The sequence below is a fragment of the Sinohyriopsis cumingii genome, chromosome 11, assembly GCF_028554795.1.
Source record: "Sinohyriopsis cumingii isolate HCF-2022 chromosome 11, ASM2855479v2, whole genome shotgun sequence".
In the NCBI taxonomy this organism is placed as follows: Eukaryota; Metazoa; Mollusca; class Bivalvia; order Unionida; family Unionidae; genus Sinohyriopsis; species Sinohyriopsis cumingii.
The window spans coordinates 18,338,103-18,361,738 of NC_142971.1; the positions used below are offsets into that span (position 1 = coordinate 18,338,103).

Consider the following 23,636-nt stretch of genomic DNA (forward strand, 5'->3'; position numbering starts at 1 on the left):
GACACATGCGCGACAGAGAAAATATTCCAACAAAAAGTATATATATATATATATATATATATATATATATATATATATATATATATATATATATATATATATATATATATTCATTCTATTATTAAATGTTTTCATTTTGCATCTGTTAATATCTTAATGTTTGTCGTTGCTGATGTTCAGATTTGGTTTTGTTCGTTTTGCTATTGTTATGTTTAAATTTTGATTTATTTGTTTTTATGTGGTTCTATGTTTCTTCCCCTTTTTCCTAGTTCCTAGATCTTCCTGTTTTGAAATGTTCGAAATAAAGAACCATTTTCTATTGCAATAAATAAAAGTCGTTCCAATCGAAATATAGCTGTGTAACTCCGAAATTTCATGAATGTGTTACGTCACGAGAAATGCAATAATATGAACTTTCAACTCGTTTGCTTTTTTGAATAAAAAGTCTATTATTTGTATAAATTTTTATAAAGGAATTATAGTGAAATCTACATAATATGTATTTCTGTTTTTTTTTCTTCCAATAATATTTTTCAATCGCATATTTTAATGTTATACAAACTTAAAGATCGGGTTTGTAAAGCGACCAGTTGGACAAGTAAGAGTCGCTATCATAGTTTTCATATGAACTATGATTAGACAAGGAAATGGTGTTTAATTTTCTCCGGTATACAAGACGCTGTGAAAAAAGCACCTACTGCTTTAACTTGTAATACCTTGCGTTCTATATGTGATCAGTGAGGTGTAACATTTCACCAGTGTTCTCTGGCTAATGTACTTATACTCTTCCGAATAAAACGAAACATCAAAACGTAACACTTATAAGAGACAGAGAAGCATACAAGAGACGGAAAAATATGTTGTAGAGCACAGAAGATGGGAGGAATATTCATAAAAATATACAAGTAAGGTTGGATATTCAATAGTACGCGATTACATATCATGGATGATAAAATGGTCTAAATCAGTGCTGTCCAACCTTTTTGACACCATGGACCACTGACAATGTTTTCTTGATGCCGAGGGCCGCAGCAGAAAACTTAAAAGTAACGACTATAAAAAGTATTCACAATTGTTTACCTGGTTAAGAAGATATACTATGAAAGTAGGCCATTGACGTTTTTTTACACAAATGCAAAAAATTTGCTCGAGCTCTGGCGGGCCGCAGGTTGGACAGCACGTAAATCTGGTAGGGCGATAACAATATGTCATTGTCATTCTACCTAACTCATTATAGACTAAAAGTATTAGGAGTTTGTTTGTAATGCCAATAATTAATTTACAAAAATATGTAAGTAAAGCTTCAGTGTCAACTGATTTGCATAAACAAAACTTGTGACTCACAATTCAAAGTTGGCGCTATTTTAGTTTCAAATATTTGGAATATAATTTTTGCAGAGAGTTTACCACGATAATAAACTCAAGTCTTCAAACTCTGAAGTGTCTTTGCCGCTTATGCTGATAGGTTCTTTTCTGTGGACATATATACCATGAGTTTTTAAAAGCAAACACACAACAAAGATATTTATAATAAGATACCGTCCCTATCAGGCAATCAATAAAATATCAACGTTCGTATCCTCTACAATATCCTCCATTTTAGTAAAATTCCAATATTATTGGGGGGGGGGGGGGGTCGACAAGGTTATTTTTAGTTTCCAGATGTTGCAGTATTAGTTTAGTTGTTTTGAATTCTTTGAATCTGAATAGCAGTTTCGGCAAAGGCAACAAAGTCATCCGCATACATCGGTGCAAACGGCTTAGCCAATTCTAATGTTACACCGTTATTGTGGTCAGAAATGTGTGTCCTTAAATCATTTAAAAATAATTTAAATGAAATGGGTCGTAAACGAATAAGTAAATGAATGGTTTTAATTTCAAATGTATTGTCATTTTTAAATTTCAATGTAATGGTCAAGGTCTGTCGTTTCATTAATAATTCACTTAAATCCATTTCCTCGGCATGGCATAGCCAATAATAATGTGTTAAGTGCCGCTAAAACCGACCATTCAAAAGTGTTACAAAAGAACCATAGCCAAAACTGCATATGTGGCGTAAGCCATATTGGCAGATAAAAACAACATCGCAAAACCTTTGTCATGCACAAGTAAGTCTAATACATTTATTATTATTATCCATTTCATCATGTAACTAAAGTGTTATTTATGGTAATATACCCATATCATAATTTTCATATATGTCACATCTGTCGTAAATGGCATAACGTAATGCAAGGAACAGCGTAACGACCGAAGCACCAGTAATTCATTTCAAAGTCATTTCACTGCACTATTCTTTTCTTGGGTCACTTGTTTCCATTATTATAACTATTCATATGAATAGTATTTGCCAGTAAGTTGCTTCGACTGCCGTGTTACGTGTACCTTTTATCATAACTATCCACATGAATAGCATTTGCCAGTAAATTGCTGAGACTGCCGTGTTATATGTACCTTTTATCATAACTATCCACATGAATAGCATTTGACACTAAATTGCTTCGACTGCCGTGTCACGTGTTCAGATTATCATATCTATCCATATGATGAACATTAATCCCTATATTACTGCCACTGTCATATCACTTGCTCCAATTATCGAACTTATTTCAGTTTTGTACAGTATACATTTTTGCGCTAATTTTAATGATTTAGCTGTCCTTTATTTTTCTGTGATACTATAGCTAGGGATAGGGTAGCTGCTATATCAAAGCTAGGGATGAGAATGGGTGTGATATCACAGCTAGGGATAGGGGTATGTGTGGTATCAAAACAAGGGATATGGGATAGGTGTGATATCACAGCTAGGGATAGGGGTATGTGTGATATCTGTATCAGCAACACATGACAAAAGCTTCACTAACGTTGTAATACTTCAATAGAATTTGCTGCTTGTATTTCGACATAATCTAATATTAATTTATAGCCGTTGGGTATAGACGTCTCTCATTCATTTCTCCCTTTCAATAATCTCTATTTTTCAGACGTTAACGGTGTAACTTTTTTGTGCCTTAGAATTTATTGTGTCTTAAATATCCTTACGTTATCAGAGATATTGGTTACATGGTTGTTAGTTTAAAACAATATAGTAACTTGATTTATTATCTTTCGATAATTTTAAATCGGAGCTCGTGTACTTTTCTGGCCTGTTTTACAATTTGCAAAAATACCTATTTTATTTATTCTTCTAAAATATCTAACATTTGTTTTTGTTTCGAATTTGAATCATGAGAATATTAAAATGAAAACTTAGAAATGCATTATTATAGTCTATCCTAAAAAGAGAGGGGTTTGTGACATACTACACATAATTAATTCAGTTCTAGCAATTAGACTTGTCTAAAAGTTTGGTTTATCATTCAAAAAACTTGTAGAAACCAGAGAGATGAATAAAAAACCTTCCATGCAATTAGTTTGAAGCTAAGGCTTACTTTACTTTAATTAACTAGACTGCGATATTCGTTTCATTTTCAAATATCTTCAAATGGTCCGTGAATTGCTGAATTTCATTGAAGGCGGACTGAAAAAGTTTTATATATCCCAATTCACAATGTTTTAATCGTCTTCCAAAAACTAGGTCACACTCTTTCAATTACTAGATCCTGAAATATTTTTATAAATTTAATTTACAAGATTAGTTCCAAATTCAACATCACGTGAACTATTATATAATTCTCCCCGCTTCTAACTTGTCAACCTTTTGTGGCTTCTCTTGTGTGTTACGTGTTTAGGTTCGAATAAACAGTAACACAGAAAGAGTGAAAACAGCAAGCTTTTAACAATTTAACAAATAATTTATTTTCCTGGAAAATTCTGTAAAAATGAAGAAAAAAAAGAACTTACAGTTTCAAGAATCAAATCCAAAAATAATCTAAGAATAATCCACGAATTAAATTGCAAACGTCCGATTAATAAATGTTCTAATAATTTCAAGTTCGAATCCTGTTGGAAAATCCAAGATGGATGACGATGACGTATGCTGTAGTCAGTACTGTGCTTATCTACAGTTCCTTGTAGAAATACAAATAATGGCACTCCGGTGTTGGAAATCCAAATTAAATTTGTAAGCAATGTCTTTCCAAAATTTCTGTGTGAGCACTCCTCAAAATATTTCCAGAGAATAAAGAATTAATCTTTTTGAAATCCAAATGGTCTGAAGATAATGAACTCAAAATCTGGCAACAACAATGAAAACAACTTGATACCAAGTGTAAAATCCCAAAAACTGAGAGAGAGAGAGAGAGATCTAAAACAAAGGTTATATTGTATCATAAGACGCAGTTTCGAAATTCCCGCAAGTTGCGAAATCAAAAGGGGGTCACGTGATCGTGTTTATATCACGTACACAGAATATGGCCTTGATTAGACCAATGATTTTATTCCCAGAATAAAAATGAAAAAGGTATTTACTTCTTAACCCACGTAGTCCCATCATGACCATGACAACAACCAATCATTTTAAAATAAAATAGAACTTTGTTTACTAATTTTGAATCAAGGTCAGCTCCTAGGCCAACACCTGGTGTTTATGAAAAGAACGATTCAAGTTAACCAATTTTCTGAAAGTATATCATCTCCAGTGAATAAATTTCCATTACAATTGCATGTAAGAAACATTTTTAAAAAAAATAAAACTGACAAAATGATTAAATTATAATAAATGTATATTAAATCAGACATATGTAACATATGAACAAAACAAACTCCTGTCCATGTGGTCTACATTGCTCTGACCATTTAGTTTTGTAACTACACATTCTTAAATTGAAAACATTCGACACCGTAAATGACAAAATTTATAAATAAACCGCAATTTACAAATCCGTAACTAGCGACAGCTTGCACTGAACTACTAGTAATACTTTTGATATGTGAAGCAGATGCCTCAACGTGCACGCTGGCGGGTGTCATTTATGCAATTATACCCCTTTAGAACGGTAAGCATTTGTTCTTCCTTTGTAAACTCACTTGTTGTATGACCAGAGATTTACATTTTTAAATAGATTATTTATAGTAAATGATACTTTCATTTAAGCAAATATTAGTTATTGACCGGTACTACAGTAGTACTTCAGATAAGAAAGCACGAATTTCTCCTTAAATAGTTCCTAGCCTTATCTTGAAGATTCGTAAGATTGTGTTAATCTGACTACTTAATTTAGACGTATTTATCAACCTTAACATTTGTATGTGCTCTATTATGGAAAAAGGACTATTCTTCACATTCATTTTCCTTTTTTACATTGGAACTGGTATGTTTGGTCTAATGAATTCATGAATTTCATCGTGCATGTTATATTATAGTAGCCACTTAGTGCCACATTGAATTCTATACTTTATCTTGTAATTACGATTTAGTATTTCTTAATTGCATATTAGCTGGTATTTCTTAATTGCATCTTAGCATACTAAGTATTCATTAAGAAATAAATCATGTATTTCGATTTGACACTAATCGACTTTTGTAAAAATCGGTCTCCATAATCCTAATAATTCATGTATGCATACATGATCGCACACACACACACATCCATCCATCCACACACACACACACACATGCATGCATACATACATACATACATACATACACCCATACATACATACATACAGACATACATACATTTTGTAAAAATCGGTCTCCATAATCCTAATAATTCATGTATGCATACATGATCGCACACACACACACATCCATCCATCCACACACACACACACACACACACACACACACACACACACACACACACACACACACATGCATGCATACATACATGCATACATACATACACCCATACATACATACATACAGACATACATACATTCCTTGACGGGCCCCCGAGTGGCCGAGTGATCTAGAGCGCTGACAGTTACGGATCACTGCCATCTCAACTCTGTCTGCGTGAGTTCGAGTCTCAGGCTTGGCTAACATGGGTACGTGAGAAAGCCTGCCAGTAGCTTCTCGTGGGTCGGTGGTTCTTCCCGGGGTTTTCCAGGGTTCTTCCTCCACCAATTATACTGGCCATGTATAGCCTATCTTGTGCTGAAAAATGGCGTTAAACCCTACAACAACAACAACAACAACAACATTCCTTGACATAATTGCATGTAGCCTTCTCTACAGCTTATAAATGTCCAAATGTAATATTTGCTGAGTAGCACTCTTTATACGAAGATTTATTGACAGAAATGAATACAGAATCATCCTGTCCGCAATGGCTTGTACTGAGGTGCTTATTGCAAAAATGAAAGATCGCAAATGGGTAATGAGTTATATTGAATGAAGCGAATTCATACCATAGTTTGCCCATTTGAGATTCCATTTATCACAATTTTTTATCTGGAGTTAATCAGTCCATAAGCATTCTCTTCATGAGAGAGGCGAGTTTATTTTTTCTTAAATGTAGAACTTTAAGCTATGCTTGTCCTGGGGGTGGAGTGCAAGATGCATGCTGCGTTGCAGCAGCTACGTAAAGGGACTATTTGTATTAGAATATTTTGCCGGGCGTTTCTCTACCTTAAAATATGTTTTTGTTCGTTTTGGACAACGTTGTGTTTCTTTCGCAGTTCTCCCATATATTTGGTATGTAAAGTGTACAAACTATGTATATAAAATATTCAACGGCAAACACTGTATGTAAAGTATACCAACTATGTTACAAGGTGCGCAAAGCAAACGTAGGTCCAAAGTCAATAATTTGTGCCCAGTTCCATTTCCGCTGTAAATCAGAATTCTATTTGTTTAAAATTACGCGAAATCAAACACATTTCATCCGCCTTCCTCTTCAACATCATTTAACTATCACAATCACAGAATACCACCCTTAGTCATATTGGCGGCTAAACTTACTTCTCTTTTAATATAAATGTCTGGCTAATTGAGACCAATTACAGTTTTAGACTAGTTCCCCATCCAATTATATTACATGTTTCGAAATTCACTGTCGTCCGCTTTTGGGATGCAAACAACCTTGAGCGTGCAATGCAGGAAATTTAAATTGTTTGATTGCAAGCCGATTGAAATTTCCGTGACATCTCAATACAAAATAGTTACTCGTTAGCCGGGACCAATGCTCTGACACACACAAAATTGTGTGTGGACCCTAACATGTCTGCATATATACATATCGTTGGTCAAAAATAGAAACAGAAAGACAGAAACACATAACAAAACAGAATATTTTTAACACTACATGATAACATTCACTCATTCACTTATCAGATAGCTAACGCTTCAATCATTATGTTATTTATTCAATCAAGTGTGTAGCCAGTGTGATCCAGGCTGGAATCAACATGGAAACTCTTGCTATCATATGAGCCACGAGAGCGAGTTATGGGTTGCGGCCTTTGTAAGTATAAAAATTCCCATCACCATAGGAGAAAGAGAGGAGAAAGAGAAAGGGTTACTTGTTTATTACTAATAGATAACTGTATAAAAATTACAAATAACAGTAGTCAGGCATGTTTGCATCTCACAAAATAACTAAAAGAAAGACTTGTCTTGGTTTTAAGAAATTCTTAAAAATGCAGACATATGCATCTGGGTCATTTCTTGAGAAGTATACGTCTTAAGGAATAAATAGATTGCATCGATCTAGGTTAGATAAACATGTCAGTACTAAGGCTTATTTCATAATATATCAACTTTACATTTGGTACTCATTTTTAGTGAAAAGTAATCAGATCTATTGCTGTGGGCCGTGCCAACGCACAACAAACAAACATACAAAAAATGACCACTGATATTATGAAAATTTCACAGTTGGCATTTACAATCAACTCTCATCATCATGTCTGGGGTACACGAACATTCCTGGCCACTTCAGTACTACTGCATAAAGAACCAAAATACCGTCAAGTCATTAAACCATAGTACTATGTCATTGATGAGTCAAGTCAGCATTACTGCGTAAAGAACCAAAATACCATAAAGTGATTAAGCCATAGTACTATGTCATTGATGAGTCAATTCAGTATTACTGTGTAAAGAACCAAATGCCGTCAAGTCATTATGCCATACGACTATGTCATTGATGAGTCAATTCAGTATTACTGCGTAAAGAACCAAAATACCACTAAGTCAGTATGCCATAGTACTATGTCATTATGAGTCAATTCAGTATTACTGCGTAAAGAACCAAATGCCGTCAAGTCATTATGCCATACGACTATGTCATTGATGAGTCAATTCAGTATTACTGCGTAAAGAACCAAAATACCACTAAGTCAGTATGTCATAGTACTATGTCATTATGAGTCAATTCAGTATTACTGCGTAAAGAACCAAATGCCGTCAAGTCATTATGCCATACGACTATGTCATTGATGAGTCAATTCAGTATTACTGCGTAAAGAACCAAAATATCACTAAGTCAGTATGCCATAGTACTATGTCATTATGTGTCAATTCAGTATTACTGCGTAAAGAACCAAATGCCGTCAAGTCATTATGCCATACGACTATGTCATTGATGAGTCAATTCAGTATTACTGCGCAAAGAACCAAAATACTATCAAGTCATTAGGCTATAGTACTATATTACTGACGAGTCAATTCAGTACTACTGCATAGAGAACCAAAATACCATCAAGTCAATATACCATATTACTATGTCATTAATGGGTCAATTTAGTATTACTCTGTAAGGAACCAAAATGCCATCAAGTCATCAGACTATAGCACCAAGTCATTGATGAGCCACTTCGGTACTACTGCATGATAATAAAACTGCCATTGATTTTCAAGGATATAGTGTTATTTCAGTGCTGATGCACAGTGAACAGCAAAGCATGATGATACATTCCATACAAAGCCCGATGACAACGCAAAATAAGATCAAATCTTTTAAACAGGATCAATAATTGCATAAAGTTTTGTGCGTTAGAAACTCAACAGTTTCCATGGAGGTAATAAAAATATTAATGAAATTAATCTGAAAGCAGCAATCAGTGCATCAAGAGATAACATGTATTTATTTACGAATCTGGATGGGATAAAAGTATGATCGAAGCTAGTTACAAAACCACGTTCAAGAGCATATCATTTTTATTTGTCAAATTTCAAACGCTAGGAAAGACATTCTGCAATGTTTAAAAAGAGAAAAGATCTTCAGATTGTATTTAATGACCATATCACCATTATAAACAGTATAAACTCTAATAGCAAGATGAGCAAGGCAGTGTAATATGAGGAAATATTAGATTACCAGTAGGTATTTCATGTGGACAAATGCAGAGAATCGTATTCGTCTCAATTTACAGCTGATCAGGTAGCTGTCTTTGAATCAGTCATATGGAATAGCAAAATTTGACATCAATCTAAACTCATTTATATAACTGAAACGATTGAAGAAATGTTACGAGTTGTTACAATAAAAGTTCCTGTAGTAGATGGGTGTCCAGTTATCTTGTTGATAAAACCTAAGACAATTTGTGTTCCCTGGTTGTTTTAATTGATTGACTTCAAGACTTTTCAGAGTAATGTGTTGCAAAGAACAGTAGTTAACAATCTTTACTACGATACTGAAAGTACAGTTGCTACCACAAACTATGAATAAACTTTGGGGACAAAATCAAAAGGGACAACTTAAAACAAATACAGTATATACTCGTAAATCAAAGGAAATAACGAATCGTTTAAGATCTGGGAACCAGTAGAAAACATTACTCAGTTAAAATAAAGTTAAAAACAGCAATACATAGATGCCATTGTCAAGGTACATAGGTTTCTAGAATGTGACATATTTGGAAAACAACCAATAAGAAATTAAAACATGTACGTTATGCGAATTTATATTGCTGTCCAAACAAGAGGGGGGAAAAAGAAAAAGAGAATCACACTTTAACTCACGAGTGGTTGGCATGACAAACGCAATAAGGAGAATACAAGGTAGGCATTGTCCTGGCTAGGTAATAAAAGACAACACAGTAGTAATGAAAAAAAGCTAACATTGAAAAATGTGACACTGAATTTCAGTAAATTAAATGTTTCAAAAGCTGAAAATTAAATACAATATAAATGGCTGGTCTTCGAGATCGTGAACAGCAAAGAAGGTAAAGAGAAGCACACGGACGATGAAACAATCGTTAGAACTTAAAACTTCTATCAAGTTTCTTTCAAATAACATATATCAGCGATTCACGCATGTGCTCCATCAACTGTGCATTTTTCATGGACAAACTATTTACCGTTTTCATTTTTAAAACATTCATGAAACATTCTTTACAAAGAATTACCGAATAAATTAACACAAATCAGTTCATGTGGAAAAATGTTTTAATTCCAACTACAAAATCACTAGTTCAGTCATTTCGTGTAATATGCTGTAAATGGAAAACAGTTAAACATATCAAACTATCAAATTTGCAAAGACTGTCTGAAAGAGGTAAAATGAGTCTAGGATATATGAATAGATTAGAATGCATATTCAACAGTGAATTATATGTTAATGTAGAAAAACAGATGGCACATTACATGCAATAGTCGTGACAATAGTCGCAAAAATTTGTTTCGAAAAATCTTTTTGTCGCAAATGTGACCAATTTTTACTTAACATCAAAATAAATTTGGTCTTTTTCAATGAAGGTCATAAGTTTTGTATTTTCTGATCTTGAATGGTCGTGCTGTATTTTTCTATCCTACTCAAACACTTTTTCGTGATTGCTAACTCATGTGTATGATTCTTTTATAACTGGAAGACGTGTTACAGGGAAAGTTAAACATTTTTGTCACTTGGATTTCGTAAATAAGTATGGAAACCATCATCATTGATTAAATTTACTTGCTCTGTTTCAAAATATATTTCGATAATATTTATATTGTTCAAAAAACATTTCAGATGAGTTTGTGTTGTCTCCGTGCTTTTCATGGACTGTCACCATGCTTTGAAGTTCATTGTACTACAAGTGTTTCAACGTTGAAATATCACTATGGTGCAATGACAAGGTGGTATCTTTGTGTACACGTAAGAGTACGGAAATGGCTCAGCAATATTCACATACCCCTACACGAAACTATGATACGGAATAGGTAGTAAATGTCGATGCTATAATTTTGAATTTGTCTGTAGTAAATATTACAGTATTGTAATTGGGCACAGCACATATCAAAAATGTCTTTCTATTTTACATGCAATAAAAAGCCCAGAATCGACATTTATTATCCACTAATTCTTCATTTTCATATTTCTCATCATCATCATAGTCATCATCTTCGTCATCATCATCTTTATTATTATTATTATTATTATTATTGTTGTTGTTGTTGTTATTATTATTATTATTATTATTATTATTATTCATGATGGTGGTGGTGGTGATAGCTGGTGTTAGAGTTATTTACCAGAGGTATATCAGAGTACAGCGTGGTTGTTCTGATTGTTAGTGTGGAAAGAGACTCTTCCCACTTCAGTATCAAACCAGGACCAAGGCAACAATTTGGGTGCAAGCGTTTGTTGTAAATAAATATATCATAAATAAAATAAAATACGCTACCATATATGAGGTTTTGCCACAATTTGTTACTTACCAGTTGGAATAGCATCCCTAAAACAGAATAAGTTATCATTTTTGGGTTTTTGCACACGTTGTTTACTTACGGTGGATAAGAAATTAGTCATTTCTCTGACCCCATCGGAATATTGCACAGATGAACCAGTATACTTTGTACAACTTTTTATTTCCCAACCAACATATCTATACACGAGGTTCTTTCTTTGTCAACAAGAGTAGATTGGTTTCTGACTACGCACTTCTCAACGTTCAATTTGTAAGTACTCTTCCCCAGTTAAATTCTATATTATATGAACGGTTTGTCTCCTTTTTACGCCTTCGACCTCTCGCAACCTGACCTAAGCCGAGCAACATTTGCTCTATACTTCGCAGTCAAAATGATCTCTGATAAATTAACTGCCACACAAGGCCGATGTTGCACGGCTTGAACCACACGCATCCTCTTTATTTCCTACACCTCAACCTCGATAACTTGCGCACAACGGGGGTCCAAAAACATAGACCGCACAATAAGCGAGGGCGCGAGTTATCGAGGGACATCCATAGCAATATGAAATGATGCCATCATTGCTGGACATCGAGAAAAACGCCGAGGGGTGGGGGAGCGAACTGGTCCGTTTAATGGTTGAATACTCGTTATAAAACCACCTTGGAAATAAATGTCAATAAAGCGCTTTTTCTAACAAAGTTATTCGTTCCTGTGTAATAATGGCATTAATTTTCAAGATGCCCAACCGCTGAGAGATCGTTAAGATTATTCCAGCTGTTTTCAACAATCATTCATGTGATCGTGAAAACATTGCGTATTAGATCACTGCTTTATATTGTTGTTGAGTAGTATGGTTCCCTGATCCGTATGTTCCTTGCTTCGCACTCTGCTAAGTGGAATGCAACGCAAAGAGCATAATAAGAAGAGAACCGGGCTAGTTATTGATTCAAATTCACAGACAAGATTCTTCTTATTTATAAAAAACTGAACATTTTGTTTGTGAAACAGCCGTTAAGGTCGAAACTAAATTTTTATTGTTCTATTAATATCATATTGTTGAAGTGATTTGATACAAGTAATAGTGAAACTTCTTACCCGTGAGGAAATCTCCGAGTGTCAGTTCAGGAATTACAAGTTAACTACAAACTCTGAAACTATCTTCTCATTAATAAAATGTATATGTGAACCAGGATTGTATTTCATCAAGTATTCATTTCACTTGGTAGTCTTTCTTTGATCACATTTGTGAGCGAGTAAGGTAGTTTAATTATACGTGCATTTTAACAAATGTGGGTAATGCTTACTTTCTTAAACTGTTTCGCTTAATCACGACTACAAGTCTCCTCAACCACATAGCAAGAAAGGTATATAATGTTTCTCTCTCTCTCTCTCTCTCTCTCTCTCTCTCTCTCTCTCTCAGCTGCCCTTCCAAAGTTAGCGAAACAATCAGAACGTTTCCTTATCTAAGTTTCCTTTTCAGTTGGATGGTCACAATTATGCCCTAGAAACGCTTAAAATGTAGGAACTTCCAGGGACTTTGCTTCCTAAAGTCCCCACCAGGGGTTCCATCCATCAAACTCCTTGTCGTACTTGTTTACGCACCCCACCCTACCACAATGTTATTTCTGAATCCCACCCCCACTCACCACCCTGCTCGGAACATTGAATACTTGTGTTATGACTTATAGTACCGGGGCCCCGAGTGGCCGAGTGGTCTAAAGCGCTCTCCGTTACGGTTCACTGCCATCTCACCTTTGTCTGCGTGGGTTCGAGTCTTGGCCAATGTGGGTATGTGAGAAAGCTTCTCGTGGGTCGGTGGTTCTTTCCAGGATTTTTCTCGGGTTCTTCCTCCACCATTAATACTGGCCGCCATGTATAGCCTATCGTGTGCTGAAAAATGACGTTAAACCCTACAACAACAACAACTTATAGTACCAGCACCCAAATGCTACAATCTAGCAAGACACAGAAACTTTAAGCCCAAGATGTCGGTAGGCCGTCTTGGCCATCCAAGAGTCATCCATTCACTTCGTTCCACACCGACGCATGCCTATCAAAGATGTCGGTAGGTCTGCATTGTCTCCCATTTAACAGAACCCAACCTTGACGCTCTGTTAAGGGTCACTGCAAACGCTTACAGCATATCCAAGTAATGCTTTTATCTGGCTGTTCCATGGTATTGCATGCTTACAACTTGAGCACATGATGTAGTGAAGTCCATCTGTGAGAACCAACAAACTGGGAGTTATGGAACTGCATTTTTACGTGAAATGAAATAGAGTATTACATATATCTGCATTCCTTAATAGGTCGTTACCAAATGATCTGTGCCACGCCTGACAGGTATCGTTCTAATAAGTTACTTTCCTAGTTTAGGAAAAATGAGTATCGATGCCTACTGACTGGCTACCTATTGGGTCTGGGGAATATATCCGACAACGAAAACATATAATTAACTCTCCATCGTCTGCGTTAACCGAATTTACAAAGACTTACTAGAATATATGTGTATGTTATTAAAATAGTAATAACGGATTAGCTTCATTATTGCAATGTATTATTATTATTATTATTATTATTATTTAAGGATATATGTCGAATCCTGGGTGGATATTTAGCAGAGGTTAACGATGAGGCTGAGGCACATTTCTTGGAAAATCAAGTAAAAATGAATCAAGTCGCCGAAGGTAAATAACTGAAACCTTAGCTACATCGTCATGCATATCATACATTCTTACATTTTTCAGAGCTGTTTTCAGAAAGGTACGTGCCTAAATTAGCTGTAAAATTCCGCATATACACATGTTGTCATTTGCATTTCATGCAAGAAACATACACTCGCTCCCCTGGCGCTCGCTCAGCTAGCCTTGACACCTGTCTTATATAATTTATAATAAATAATCTCAGATGTAGAGCTATACTTACTACCATTCTTTAGGCTAGTTAATAGTTGTTATGACACTGTCAAAAATGGCCAATGTAATCGAGCTAGTACTTCATTTGTTCGGTCTATTTGAGAAGAGAAGTCAGGCATGCGCGATGCATGTTAGCAGAATGATTAGTCTTCATTTGGAAGGTATGGGGGTGCTGGTTAGGGTGTTGAGTGTATTTAAAATGATGTCTTTCCTTCTGTTCAATGCAGGTTAACTTCACATTAGTGACTGCTTAGATATTTCTGATTCTGGCCGTTTGTTATTACTCTGTACTAACTGTATTCAAAGTATACCCCGTTTTTTTACTTGCTGAAACGAATGGACTTAATTTGCTTTATTCAAATACAAAACCAAACCTAGACAAATAAATTGTTCTCCGGTTTCTTTTCCTGACATGTCCGGTCGCGGAGAATAACGTGGTATGGACATGATTCCTACTGGAACGTTAACTGTGCATTCAGGACTCAGGTCACAATTATTTTTCCTATATAGTATCTACATTTTGTCTCAGTGCTAAACTTTCCACCGTGTCCAAATCATAATAAATGATAAACCATATATTAATCTAAAATAACTTCAAAGATGCATTCACTGTGATGTTTTTGTCATAGGTTATCCAGCATTTCTTTGTCAAGCTGAACCACATATTTCCCTTCCGGATCATTACCAATGCCTCATTACTCAGTGTGCATTGTCGCAAAAATACACACAGACAACCACGGACAACCATACCATAATGATGATATTCTAAAAAAATAATGAACAATTACCTTAAAATCAGTACCAAGAATGCCTAAATCTAACTCTAGTATCACAACAAATAAGAGAGTGGAAAAAGTGCAAAAAAAATAGACTGGGACTAAGTAATAAAGTCCTTCAGCGCCTGTTGACCTCGGTTTGAATTGCTGACGCATGCGTGAAAAATAGTATCACCCCAAGGCGAGAGCGTCGTGTCGCAGTGGTAAAGCAAGAACTGACTACTGCGTGTGATAGTTATAGCAGCTAAATACAAAGGTGCTCTTTTCTGATCCTGATTAAAACTATAAAAAAATGAGTCTTCTGAAGGATTTAATGGATTAGTAAAAGAGGGATTATACTGACCGTCTCGATAAGGAGGTTAATCAAAATAAACTTATTAATAAGTAGCAAACAGCCCGATAATCCGACTGAATAAAATGTGGACGCTCCAGACAAATCGTGTCTTCAGTTGTTTTCCGTCACCAGTCATATCAGAAAGAAAATAAGACGGACCAGCTTGTTGGTCTAAGTTCTAGACTGAACCATTTAGACTCGAAACTATGAACCTCCGTCGTGGCAAGAAAAGAAAACTTTCTGCATCTACTATATCAAATTATTATATGTCTACATAAAGAAACTCATGCAACTATTTGTTGTTCTTAGTGTTATTATTACTGTTTTTGTTGCTGTAATATACAGAGACAACTGGATCGGTGGAGGGTTCTTTTGGATAACGGTGATTCCAATATACGAAACAAACCACAAAGATATATCAATTATTCTTTCTACTTTTGAATAAACATACATAAATATATGTCACCAGAGACCTAGATGAATTAAGAAATCATATGTATTAGTCCAATGTCCTTTATGTGCTTTTATATATATATATATATATATATATATATATATATATATATATATATATATATATATATATATATATATATATATAGGGGCATATTGGCTGGGAGCAGACGATTTATTGGTTGAGGGCGATTGGGTGTGGTTAAACAGTAATACCCATGTGGCCTCACAGCCGTATTCTAACTGGCAACCCGGTGACCCGAACGATGGATTTGACGGTGAGAATTGTATGGTGATACTAAATAACGGGCTGTGGAGCGACTGGAGATGTCATACGCCTGTTCATTACATCTGTGAAAAAGACGGTCAGTTTTTGTAAGTTGATTTTGCTTCCATTATCTCTTTTAATAAATTTCTGTTTTCGTCTCTCACCTTATAATGAGGTAGACTTTACTATTATTCCATTGAAATGATCCTTCAGGATCTATTAGATTCGATGTAGGGGGTGGGGATAAGAGTCAGGCCACCCTTCCACCAATAAAACGAATCAGCTCGAAACAACCAGAACGCTTGCATGACTAAGTTTGCTTTACAGATAGATGGTTAAAAGCCTTCCCTGGAAACTATTAAAATGCAAGAGTTTCCTGGGGCTTCGCCTCCTGGACCCCAACATGGGATTCCATCCCACAGACTCCTTGACTATTTGTTCCGGCCACTCCCATACCAAACGAAATGGGTTCCGCCCCTAAATGTAATTCAAATCGATCTTCTTATAATCAGTTCTGATAGGCACCGATAGAGGTTAATGTTTTGGTGACCTTTTGAATCACCCGTCCACGTACGTTTAGTAACCTATCAGATAAAGCCTTCCATCTTATTTTAGGGAGTGTTAGCGTTACAAACGTTATCTTCCGAATTACGTTTTCCACTTTCATATGTATTAATGTCGCAATTTGATTGGTTAATGGAAAGGTCAACAGAACGTGAGCGTGCATTGACGAACGTCAGCTCTCTTTATGATGGAGATCTCGATTTTTATCAGATTAAGTTAAATATATATATATATATATATATATATATATATATATATATATATATATATATATATATATATATATGATGATCTCGATTTTTATCAGATTAAGTTATATATATATATATATATATATATATATATATATATATATATATATATATATATATATATATATATATATATATATATATATATATATATTGAGGACATTTGTTTGAAACGAGTGAATAGCCTATATATTTCACAAAGTGGGTTAAAATTCAACACTTTTAATACACAGAGCATTTATTTCATAAACGTTAAAAATACGTTTTTTTATAGCTATGTTAGATAACATTTGCATTTTTAATTGTACATCGTTCATTACCTTCATAAATTGACAATAAACTATTCCAAGATGTTATGCTTTCGTACTATCCTGATTTTAAAAAAATCACCTCGTTATTCTTTACTTCCAATGGGTGTTTCAAGCCCATACCAACTGTATCTTAGCCGGCGGAGAATAACTTCATTAATATTTGCTTGTGCACTGGCTTCAATCACGTGACCAAGTAGCGAAGGCCAACTTCCTATAAACCGTTGGAAAATGTTGCAGTTACTTATTAGGATTTCCGGTACTCATTCAGCCAACACAATGATATTAGCATTTCAATAACTTCAAATTTCAGAATGATCATGATCAAACCTATATTTATCAGTGTAGACATATACAAGTCATGATGATAGCTTCTGTGTACAGAATATCATGAGCCACGGCATTTTCTGGATCTACATGTGTTTGAAATATACGTTTTCAATTCCGCACCAAAGAGTCGGGGTGCTAATTCAGTAATAAGTTTCCAAATTCAGGGCTGTAAAATGACTGAAATTCCGTCAATAAAATATTATCTCTGTTTTTAAGTTACAACTAGGATAAGCTCTCAAAAGATTCTTTTACTAAAATGTTACTTTTATTATCAACCAATTCTGGCCAGCCAAACCGATATATCCTCTATTTTTTTGTTCATCCACAGACTGGTGTCCAGTCTTCCGTATAATAATAGCACGTGATTACTTTAAAGAAATCGAGTGAGAATGAGTTTTTGAGCTACACCAGTGACCACTATATAACTGTTTCTCACCCATGCGACAGAGAAATCTAGCTATTTTGCCAACCTTACTTTTCTTATCTCAGTCTAGTTGTCCCAGTCCGGTCGTCTCAGTCCATGCTATAGGAACTAATTTTAAAAAATGAAGAAAACCCAGCTTTCTTCTGCTGGTTCTGAGGGAGTTGTTATAAAATCAAATTGCAGCAACAACAGATATATAACAAAAACAAATTTAGTCATATAACAACATAAGGTTTCTCCAACTTAGATAACACACCATTAAAAAAATACATTTTGAGAAGGCAGACACACGCACACGAAGTTGAGTTATTTGGTAATATGCTAGAAACTGCAAAATGCATTGCTAATTTTATCCTATAAATTTTCAGGTCAGCGTCATTAAATGCAGCTAAAATTATGTAATTAGCTTTAAATGCTGCGTGTGAAACGAATTAGGTACTTTTAGCTAGATTTAATGATGATGACCTGAAAATTTACTGAGTTACAAATAGGATAAAATTTGCGATGCGATATGGAACGAACTGTAACAAGAAACACTCTTCCAGATACACATGCGATACACATCACTGGCTACAAAAATCCAGACTCTCTCAAGAAAACCTGCAAAGCCGGCAACAACCAGATGTGTTGTCAGACCTGCGTTCTTCAAACTTTGTCAAACACCCCCAACCAACCCCATTTCAATCAAACGTACTAAACAAATAAAACTTCCTGCACTTACCAATTAGAGTGGTTCATTCATCAGTCTACACGCTATTCCACAAGATTTTCATGTAGCGTATAATTGTACCAGTAATAACAACACTTGATATATTTCAAGGATATAAAATATACATTTCCAACAATATCATGATTTAGAAATCTCCTCACTTCGTTAGAGCTGTGTGCTTCATCGTACCGTTTCCTAACATAGAACTTTTTCCAAATTAGAACTGATGAAAGTTTAAAGATATCGGTATAAAATATATTAACTACTTAGTGTTATTTTCATATGACACCCATCGATTAATGTGATAATACAGTAGTAGCATAAAATGATTTTATAATTCTATTTTCTAATGCGTATAACATGTGTAATCAAAGTCGACTGTGCACCCCATTGCCCGCATAAACATATTCGAATTAATGCGCGTTTACAAAAATAAAAGTATAAAGGGAGATATAAAAAGCTAATGATTAATATCCCAATTATTGATTTTCAATTACTCGGTGCATACAACCTATTAAATTAAAATGCTTTACTGATAGTCTTTATAAAAAAATATCAAAAAGAAGTATCAGAATCAAGATCTGATGGTTAATATTAAAAAAAAAAACATTTCCAGTACAAAGGTGGGTTCGACGAGCATCAGTACATATTAAGTTTTCAGTCCATCAAACTGGACGCCCAGAATGTGCAGGTAGCCTATGCGACCTTTCGAGAGCTAGTCTACAACACAGTCAAAGAGATCGTACGGCCTTCCCCCAGAAAGCACAAGAAAGGTTTGATGATAACTGCGAAAACATCAGGCAGATGTTGGTTGAAAAACATAGGCTCCACAAAGCATAACTAAATTATCCAAATTCCATTTCAAAGAAAGAGGCCTTCAATAACATCAGCAGGACTGTTCAACAGAAACATCGGCAGATGCAGGACACCTGGCTGAGTAACAAAGCTGATAAGATCCAAAGCCACGCTGTCAAGCAGGATACGAAGAGGTTTTATGATGCGCTGAATGACATCCATGGCCCATCATCATCAGCATCATCCCCTCTCCTCAGTGCGGATGGGAACACACTGATCACAGACAAAGAGATGATCCTCAAAAGATGGGTTGGACACTTCAATTGTGTCCCGAACCGCCCAACATCCATCAGTGATGAGCCACCGATCGGCTGCCCCAAGTACCAGTCAATGAATCACTGGATGGCCCACCAACCATGTTAGAGACCCAGAAAGCAATACATCTGCTCTCTAGTGGCAAGGCTCCTGGCTCAGACTCAATCTCAGCATAGATATACAAGAAGGGCGGTGCAGCTCAGACTGAAAAGTTCTATAAGTTGTTTCATCTCATGTGGCAAAAAGAGACGATCCCACAGGAATTCAAGGATGCTACTAGTATACACCTGTATAAGCGCAAAGGAAATCTTCAGGCTTGTGACAACTACCGAGGTATCTCTTTGCTCTCCATCGCAGGCAAGATACTTACCAGGATTCTCCTCAACCGTCTCACATCACACCTTGACCATGGATTCCTACCAGAAAGCCAGTATCGATTCTGAAAGTAGTGTGGAACCATCGACATAGTGTTCGTTGCTAGGCAGTTGCAAGAAAAAAAATCAAGAGCAGAATACTGACCTTTTCTCTACCTATGTCGACCTGACCAAAGGCCTTCGACACTATTAACAGAGAGAGCCTGTGGAAGATCATGGCCAAGTACGGATGCCCAAGGAAATTTATCACTATGGTGCAGCAATTCAACGATGGTATGGAAGCTAGAGTCCGGAACAATGGTGAGACATCAGATCCCTTCCCTGTCTCGAAAGGAGTGAAGCAGGGCTGTGTACTGGCGCCAAAAATTTTCAATCTCATATTCTCAGCTATGCTCACTGGTGCCTTCAGATATAGTGACGTGGGAATCAGCATCAGATACCGAATTGATGGCACACTGTTAAACCTCAAGAGGCCCCAAGCAAAAACGAAGGTCACAACATACATCATCAGAGACTTTCTATTTGCTGATGACTGCGCCTTCAACGCTAGCTCTGAAGCTGACATGCAAAGCAGCGTCAACAAGTTCCCTGATGCTTGCACAAATTTCGGCCTTACGATCAACACAAAGAAGACTGAAATTATGTATCAGCCAGCCCCAGGAAAACTGTATGCTGAGCCAAATATCACAGTCAACGGCTACAAACTGAGCGCAGTGAACAGGTTCACCTATCTTGGCAGCACTCTATCCAAGAATGTCGTAATAGATAACGAAGTTAATGCCAGGATTGCAAACTACACGCCAAGGTATGGAACATAAGAGGCATTAGTCTTCAGACAAAGTTGAAGATGTACAGAGCTATAGTACTCCCTATGTTAGTATACGCCTGTGAAACCTGGACAGTGTACCATCGCCATGCAAAGAAGTTGAACCACTTCCACACTACCTGCCTCAGAAGACTCCTAAACATCAACTGGCAAGACAGGATCTCGGATACTGAGGTCCTTGCACAAGCAAGCCTTCCCAGTATCTACAACATCTTGATGCAATCACAGTTGCGATGGGCAGACCATGTAGCTCGCATGCCAGACAACCGGCTTCCAAAGCAAACTAATTTATGGCGAGCTTGAACAAGGAAAACGCAACAAAGGAGGCCAGAGATAATGATACAAGGATACCCTGTATACGTCATTAAAGATCTTTAGTATTAGCTACGACACGTGGGAGCAGACTGCCCAGGACAGGGTTGTGTGGCGCTCTTGCATCACTAAAGGTGCTGCCGGTTGTGAAGAAAACAGGACAGCCTCGGAAGAACAACGGAGGCAGGCCAGGAAATCCCGAGCCATTCACCCCACGATCAGCGTTGCTACCATCCCATGTCCACAATGCCACAGAACATTCAGGGTGCACACCAGCCTCATCAGCCACCAACGCACCCACAGACCATTTGTTCCCGATTAAACACTGGATGTCTAAAGTGGTCCTCATCGACTTTACGGACGAACTACATACATACTGATTTTATTTATGTTGTTTAAATTTAACACTATCAACGTGCAAGTATAGGTTTTAGGTTACTCTAATAAGCATGACATTAAAGGGATTGTTTATATAGTTTTAAAGAGTAGTCAAACTTTATGATGAAAAACACTTTAGCTTTAAAAATCAGTAGGTTATGGTATGAAATTCGTGCTAAATGTACGATTTAAAGTGGTCTGGTGTTGAGAAACCGAATTTACTCGTTTAGACCAAAAAGGTAGTCTTCATTTTTTTCGATTTACGGTTAAACAAATGTAGATTTTGGTTCAATATCCATCGAAATTACTCTTTTTCGGGTAAGAAAATCTTTTCATATCAGGAGAGGTCATAATGAGTTCAAAAGATGAAATGGCGAGATATATGCTGAATAAGTAGTATGCCGGACGCAATCAGGGTATCTGTAAATGCCATTTTGTAAGTAATATTCTGGACGCTATCAGCGTATCCGTGTACGCTATTTTATAATCTTATGTGACGAATTAGGTTTGATAAATGCCTTGCTCATTCCAAACAGATGATGCCACCATGTCGTTGCAAAGGATTTTGTGTCAGACAAAACTATTTCGGATCTTTGTTCATCGTAGGGAAGCAAACAAATGAATCTACTTTACTTTTTATGTAAATGCGGGTTCTTTTGCACACCACACAAATAAATCTATTTTGTCTGTGCCATATTGTGATCAATAACTAGCAAATGAATGACGCATAAAAAGACTCCGTTAAAATTGACTTGGAGAAAACGAAGTTTGAAATAATTGCCTGCCGGTAATCATGACATATCTAGTTGCAGATAGTATCCGTTTTCGGGTTTAGTAAAAATTATAAAACTTATTTGCATCCCTGATTGATGGAGGATCAGTAGACAAGATAGGTTACAATCACACTGAAATCACACCGTGCTAGTACGCCAGACCTATACTAGGTCATCGAGTGTATATATCTTAAACATCGACAAACCTGGGAAAGGACCTACTGCTCTGAAAACATAAATCCGGAAATGCGAGTATTTGTTTGTAGTAAATTCAGGACGAAGTGTTAATTGCTTAGAAGTAGTAATAATATGATCATGAAAAGTAACAAAACCAACAAATCCCCTATACAGATCATACAATAAAGCATTATCGTTAGATCCTTCTAATTTCCAATCATAAATGTATCCGATATTAGCATTTATTTGGCCTCATAATTGAAATTTCCATATTGCTACGTAACGGCAGCTGGACACTGTATTTTAATCCAAAAATATAATATTTCTCCGTCTGTGATCCACTCTAACCCGCTAGATATAGGGCTGTTAAAAGCAAGCATATATCTTATTTTCTGAATAACAAATTGATGCCGTTGCAATAAAACCATAACGATTATTAACAGGGTCAACAAGATGTGGGATATGACCGACACTATTTTTAGCTCGTTTTGTACTACCACCAATCACTTGCGATTTTGGTGACACTATCCACGTACTGTTTATTGGTAAGATCGGATGTAGATACATACACGTACGTAGAAGTTGTCCTATTATCATCCATATCGTTCGCACCTGTTACCATACCATCGGATTTTTTAAAGTTAATTAGCATCTGCTAATTAGAATTAATTGTACTCCATGATGCTGAACTTATCTCATCCTCAACATACAATGTATTTGTTAGATAAAATGGGGGATTGGATTATAGGCCGTTGTTATTGTACAACTGATTTGCTTAACGTAAGGTGCATCAGCAGCTCGACATGATACATTAATAGCAGAGTTTGTTGCAGTAATTGATCTCAGCTCAACAT

At 35.9% G+C, this 23,636-nt stretch overlaps 1 protein-coding gene across 1 annotated transcript in view; it reads left to right on the top strand.

The window, feature by feature from the left end:
- Window positions 1-5,118: 5,118 nt before the first annotated feature.
- Window positions 5,119-23,636, top strand: part of LOC149787690 (perlucin-like) — a 30,087-nt gene continuing 11,569 nt past the window's right edge. Inside the window, exons 1-4 of the mRNA XM_089975642.1 lie at window positions 5,119-5,252; window positions 7,261-7,349; window positions 14,088-14,187; window positions 16,128-16,353. Of these exons, the coding sequence (XP_089831768.1) occupies window positions 5,189-5,252; window positions 7,261-7,349; window positions 14,088-14,187; window positions 16,128-16,353 (479 nt within the window). The 5' untranslated portion in view covers window positions 5,119-5,188. The remainder of the gene's footprint in view (window positions 5,253-7,260; window positions 7,350-14,087; window positions 14,188-16,127; window positions 16,354-23,636) is intronic.